This window comes from Lepisosteus oculatus, chromosome 26 (genome assembly GCF_040954835.1).
Source record: "Lepisosteus oculatus isolate fLepOcu1 chromosome 26, fLepOcu1.hap2, whole genome shotgun sequence".
Lineage (NCBI taxonomy): Eukaryota > Metazoa > Chordata > Actinopteri > Semionotiformes > Lepisosteidae > Lepisosteus > Lepisosteus oculatus.
Window position 1 is genome coordinate 2,716,306 of NC_090721.1, and position 6,289 is coordinate 2,722,594.

General features: G+C 41.2%; 1 protein-coding gene across 3 annotated transcripts; it reads left to right on the forward strand.

Annotated features, from left to right (window-relative positions):
- Nucleotides 1-117: 117 nt before the first annotated feature.
- On the forward strand, nt 118-5,827 carry LOC102685481 (gastrula zinc finger protein XlCGF57.1-like). 3 transcript variants are annotated; one of them, XM_015367271.2, is made up of 2 exons: nt 118-583; nt 3,654-5,827. In XM_015367271.2, exon 2 carries the CDS (start codon nt 3,688-3,690, stop codon nt 4,792-4,794), a length of 1,107 nt encoding a protein of 368 aa, XP_015222757.1. In that variant the 5' UTR covers nt 118-583; nt 3,654-3,687; the 3' UTR covers nt 4,795-5,827. The 3 variants fall into 3 exon arrangements, with proteins under 3 accessions (XP_015222757.1, XP_015222759.1, XP_015222758.1); XM_015367273.2 differs by lacking the exon at nt 118-583 and adding an exon at nt 622-764; XM_015367272.2 differs by lacking the exon at nt 118-583 and adding an exon at nt 2,321-2,351.
- Nucleotides 5,828-6,289: the final 462 nt, after the last annotated feature.

Below are 6,289 nucleotides of genomic sequence, written 5' to 3' on the forward strand. Positions count from 1 at the left end.
GCAAAATTAACCGAGTATCGGGGGAATGCTTATATAAAATAACGTTTACTTCCTAGTAACCTTTTAGGATGCAATACTTAGCAGGGTCGAATAGTGTGGCAGATTCGTCATTTTCAGACAAAAAAATTATAAGGACAATGATCAAAACATATTCTGTGATGTGGATTTAGGGAGTTTTATGCATTCCTGTAACGTCTGAATCTTAGGATGGAATTGAAAAGGAAATATTTTCAGCGTTACACTTCTGCATCTCTCTAAAAACGGGTTTTTACCTGCACTACAGTGCACCTCACTAACATTTAAAACGGAGATTGATTTATTTCCCCGAGAAACTGAAAACAGCCTAACCGATGGCACAAACCTCACTACGTTTTCACAGGACTCCGAAAACATATTAAGTGCAGTCCATTTACTAGGAATGATGCCCTTCACGACGAAATGAGGAGGATCCTTCAAGAACAAGCTGAATGTGAACCTTCATTAAGTTATCCACTAGCAAAACGAGCTGGAACTGTTGAATGGCTCCTCCCATTTTCAACTTCATCGCTCATATCATTTCCTGCTCATGATGCTAATGTTAGAAGTAAGTAAATTATTATTTTTGTTAATACACCAGCAATCACTGCTGTAGCTACAGTGGAGACTTCCTATACTGAAGGAACATGTAAAGGTTAATTCCAAGGTTATTCCAAACATAAGGAGAAGAAACATCGTTTTGGCTGTTCAGCCTACCTGAGGTGGCGTGTATTTTTGTTTTTGTGCTGGTAAGGTGAACGCTTAATTTGTTTTCAGTTTCATGTTTAATTTGGTGTCGGATGTGGAAAATGTGCAAAAATGATGAATTTGGACTTAGTGCCTTGCGTTTGGTAGGAACTTAGATGACACGCATAAAGACACAGTCAGCTTTCTTTATTTTTCAGCACCACAGCTTTCAGCAAACATTTGGGAGATTGAGATTAGTAAAGGGATTCATGTGATGTAATTGGTCCAAATCAAAGAAGACGTCCCTAGAAATTGTCCTTGTCAAATCTGTCAGTGTTGAAAAAAGAGTCATGTGCCCTGGAATCAGTTGTCAAATCTGAAGGATCAGAGCTTGAGGGAACATCCGCTCAACAAGAGAGGTGTGAAGACCCGCACGTTGTGGTGAAAGAGGAGGAAGAGAACCATGAACCGGGCTCAGGCTGGCACAAACACAGCCCCCCTCAGCTGGAGACCACTGGGCAGAGCAGGAAGAGGGCATCTGTGTGTTTGAACCCTGAATCCGACTTCGGCTTCGGCCACAGGACCAGCTTCAGCAGCCCCTGGCAGACGGCCGTGCTGACTGTGGGAAAAGCTTCAGCCATACCTGAAACACCTGCACCTGCGAGCTCACTCTGGGTGAAAGTCATACCAGTGCCACCAGTGTGGGAAGAGCTCCATTAGCATGCAAAGCCTGTTGACCCACCTGCAGCTGCGCAGGGGAGAGAAACCCCTCAGTTCAGCTGCAGCATGTGAGGTGTCACGAGCACATTCACAGGGGAAAAAACCCTTGCAACTTTGGCAATTTTTTGTCTTTTTTTTATGAACCTCTATACCTCTGTTCTAATTGTCTCTGGTTCAATGAATTGGAAGTTGTTGTTTTCTGTAACTACTATTACATATGCTTTGTGGATTGTAGTTTAGGGTATCTGTATACACCGCATGGTGTTCCGATATTCAGTACATAAGGCTTCTGATAAATACCTTTGGTGGAGATACCTTAATACATCGCCAATCCATACTTCAGTGTGAGCAGACGGCCAGCAGGTAGCGCTCTTCCCTATGGCGCAGAATTGCCAAATCAATGCTCCACAACTGCAAGTTCGGCTGAAACTTCTGACATTTACACTCTTATTGTAGCCTCTAAAAATGCAGAGATATAATTTTAGATAATCATCATTTTCAAAAGCATAGAATAAAAGAACTCTGCATTGGCAACTCTGCAAGAACCCCAATGGGAAGAAGATGTATTTACTACAGTGCGCAAGGCTAGTTTGTGACTGAAGTTCTGTGCTGAATTAATATGTACGAATTACATATAGTAGTACCTTTCTTATTACTTCAGATATAAATATTGGATTAAAATATCTTCCGATGCTTGGGCAAATTTTAATAATCCGTTCAAAACCCCTTTCTTTTAGGCAGCTCCGTGACGTTGCCACGGTTTTCGACTTTAAATTTAACATTTTTCAACTTGTGTCGACTTGAGTTGTTGAAACCAGCTGTGCTGCTATACTGTACTTTGCTGGCAATGAAACTCACGGTCTTCAGAGAAGGAGTTTTGTCCCGAACTGCTTCTCGTAGGAGACTGGAACTTGAAGTAGGATCGAGAGGTGGATCTTAAATAATAAAAATATTATATGGAAGAGTATTGTTTATGTTTATTTCAAGCCATTTTAAAATTGATTTCGGAACTTAAAAGGGTGTTATTGGGATTTCGAAATGTAATTTATAAATGTTTTGTTTCCATTTTTTTCTTAGCTATCGAAATGGGTTTTAATTCGATCCGTGACGTACAGTCCTGGTACGAATCGTTTAAGAGTGCGATAACAAGCGCCTAATACCGAAACTACCCATGTACTGTACCTTATCTGCTGATTGTGACTGGTGCCAGATTGCTGCAGTGATGTTTCATACCATAAGCATGTAGACATCTTTTTCTCTCTGTCTTCAAAATATCCTTCTTTAACTAAAACGACATAGACAAGTTAGTTCAGTTCGCTTTCAGAAAGGCGAATGGTCTGGGCTGGGATGCTACCGATGGGATGTTTTTCAAGGCCAATCTGTTGGAAACTCTCTGGAAAATAAACTGATGAAGCGTAAATACAAAAAGCAGCATACGAGGTCATTTTGTCTGTGAAAGATATTATATAGAAGCTAAAAATACATTCAGTCAGGTTATTAGTAGCAAAGCTATTTAATAATTTTGTGAGCAGTATATTACATTATTCACGTTAAGTTTTAGTTTTACTGATGTTTTGATCCATTGAGATTTAAGAAATGTACAAAATTCAGTAACTAGCTTTTAACATTTAACATCTGACTAACATTTCACCCTGCGTGTGTAAGACCAGAATGCAATGAAATGTTATCTCAACTAAAGGTCAGTCCTCTCTTGGATAAATGTGTAAGGGAAATTTCCACAACAGTAAATTCTGCTTTCTTTGTCTGAACTTTGGATTGAGCATCAGGTAGCTGGGTTGTACAACGTTATTAGAAAGAAGAATTAAGTCATGTGATTTTAAACAGCAGATAAAGTGAGCATTTGTAAATATGTGTATTCCTAAATCATTTATTATTAATCATTCCTTAAGGTTTTAAGCTTTTTAAATGGTATTGAACCTTTGAATAATGATTATCAAGTGAAGCTTTTACTTACCAAAATTAAAAACTTAAAAGCAGTATTATAAACCTATTATTGAGCTAGTATGGTATAATAGATGCTTAATTTATAGTTAAATATTTTTGTTTCTGTCCCTAAGATTAATTTTCCCTAAACATGCATCCTGCAATTCATTTAGCCAGAGGCATGGCCTGCTAGCTGCACCCCTAAGGATCAGATGTTTAATTTTATGAAAATGTCACTGTAAGTATATATGTGAGTGTAATAGTATTGTAACCATTGTCTTTTTCAGCTCTGTGGTGTTAAAAACACGTCAGCTGATTCAGATGACCTGGATGATTGACATGATGGAGTCTGCCCATATTAACAAAGAGGTCCCAGAAACAGCAGGGTCTTTCACCACCGAGACGTTATCTGACTTAAAACCGCTCCACGAGAGGTCTGGAGGATCAGATCTCGAAGACAGCTATGCGAAAGAAGAAGCCTGCGAAGACCTGCGCATTATTGTGAAGGAAGAGGAGCAGGAGCTGGAGATAAATGGGGATAAAGGGGAAGCCGAAAAGCCCCGTCTGTTAGTGGACAGTGGAGAAAGAGTGTCTTTGTCCTCAACGGCTGTGGTTTCTCTGGACTGTGATCCCCGTTCCTGTTCGAATTCCGGGAAGAAGAAAAAGATCCATCATTGCACTGAATGCGGAAAGTCCTTCAAGTTCAAGGGGATTCTCGAGGAGCACCAGAAGACTCACACAGGCCAGAAGCCCTTCCGCTGCACTGCATGTGGTAAGACTTTCAGCACAGAGAGGTACCTCCAGCACCATTCCCGCTACCACACAGGGGAGAAACCGTACCTGTGCCAGGACTGCGGAAAAGGTTTCTGCCACCTGAAAGACTTGAACATTCATCGGAAAACTCACTCCGGAGAGAAACCGCACCGCTGCGGAGACTGTGGGAAGAGCTTCGGCCACTTAATGTACCTGAAGAGGCACCGGCGAAGTCACACCGGCGAGAGGCCGTTCACCTGTAAGGTGTGCCGGAAGACTTTCGGCTGGTATGTAAGCATGGTCAAGCACCAGCGCACTCACACGGGGGAGAAGCCCTACCAGTGTAACCTGTGTGGCAACAAGTTCACCGAGAAGCAGAGCCTGACCACTCACCTCCAGCTCCACACCGGAGAGAAGCCGCACGTCTGCAGCTACTGCGGCAAGAGCTTCGGTCTGGTGCACCACCTGCGGCGGCACGAGAACATTCACAAGGGGGCCAAGCCGTACCTGTGCCAGGTCTGTGACAGGGGCTTCAACCAGCCCGGGAACCTGAAGTCTCACCTGCGCACTCACACGGGGGAGAAGCCATTCAGGTGTGACCAGTGCGGGAAGAGCTTCACTCACAGGGTGAGCCTGAAGAACCACCTGCAGAGCCACTCGGGGGGGAAATCCTAGTTCCTCTGCCGGTGTGGGAAGGGGGAGAAGAGAAATCGGAGCAGGAGATTCTGCTGCTTGGAAAATCTGGTATCCCACAATGTGGAGAGCACGGGATGAATTTAGCAGGTGTTCGACTTTTCAGATTTACTATTGTGATGGCAACTCCTTTCAGGAGGAAAGCTCAGTGCTCAGTGCTGTTTGGATGCCAGACTCCGGGATTGGCTTTGTCATTAAACGTTTGTGGATGTGAGCTTTTTTTTGTGTGCTAAATATGCAGTGTCTATGCTTTGCATTGCTGTCAAGACAATGACATTAGTGTTAGTGAGGTCGTTACATTGTCATAGGCTTGACTTTTGCAGAAGTTAAGACGAAGGTACCCTTTAAATGACATGAGGTTAGTGGTGTTTCACCTAGTATGCTAGGTGTGTCAAGGCACTTTTAATTTTATTTTTTTCAATCCAGGTAAAGAATAGCAAGAGTGGAAAATCTAGCCCCATTAAATGCATGATTAATGTCCATGTTGCATATTAACGTGAGTTTTCCAGTTCAAATCCTTTATGATTCCAGCCACAGGGCCATATAAACCCATCAATCAAACAGATTCTGTGAGCTGTGTAAACTGCAGGTAGCAATTTAATGACTCTTGTTATTGCAGTGCAATTCAGCTGTTGTGCTAGTATGGATATCTTTGATATTATAGCATCTTCAATTACACAGTAATATATACATTTATACAAATCCCTGAATTTCTTCTGAAGTTCCTTAACCTTTGTGCCTGTTCTTAAACAGGCAGTTGAATCTGCAACACTACTTGTGAAGTTGTTTTTCAGGTAAGATGGGTGAACAAATCAAGATTGGATGAATAAATGTGATTTCTCCTCATACTGAGGACAGTTCCACATTTTATTATTAGTATAAAATGCATGACCTTGTCCACTAAAGTGGTAATGTGCCACAGAAAAGATATTTGGCATTTTCATGTAATTAACTGGGCGTTATTAATAGCATCCTTCATCAAGATGGCATCATTTTTAATAAAACCTAAATCATTTTTTCCAGACTCTGACTCCTTAATAATCTAGTCTACTTCTCTCCTTAATACATTGGGTACTGAATACCAGCAGAACAGTTTGGTGAGTGAAGCAACTAGTATTTTGCATTAGAAATGTAAGGTCAGTGTAATCATTTTGACTGAATCAGTGTTCTAATATGCTTTTTTTTAAATATATTTTCATAACCCAACTTTAATGTAATAAGATCTGTCAGATATATCATTTGCATCGGTTCGCAGTATAGCCAAAATAGTTTTTTCGTTTTCTGAGGGGTGACATCACTACAAATTTTTTTAAAAGGCTCATGCTTTGTTGTCCCCTAGGGGAAATATTTTATGGACACACATTGCTTCTGTACATTTGAATATATTACAGGATGAATATATCATTAAGGTTCTGCTGTAGAAAGCTCCAGTGCTGAAACTCTAACCATGAAACTATGTGAACCATGACCAAAATCA

What these genes read in the sequence shown, in the direction of transcription:
- LOC102685481 (XM_015367271.2), top strand. Translation starts at nt 3,688, where the DNA reads ATGACCTGGATGATTGACATGATGGAGTCTGCCCATATTAACAAAGAG.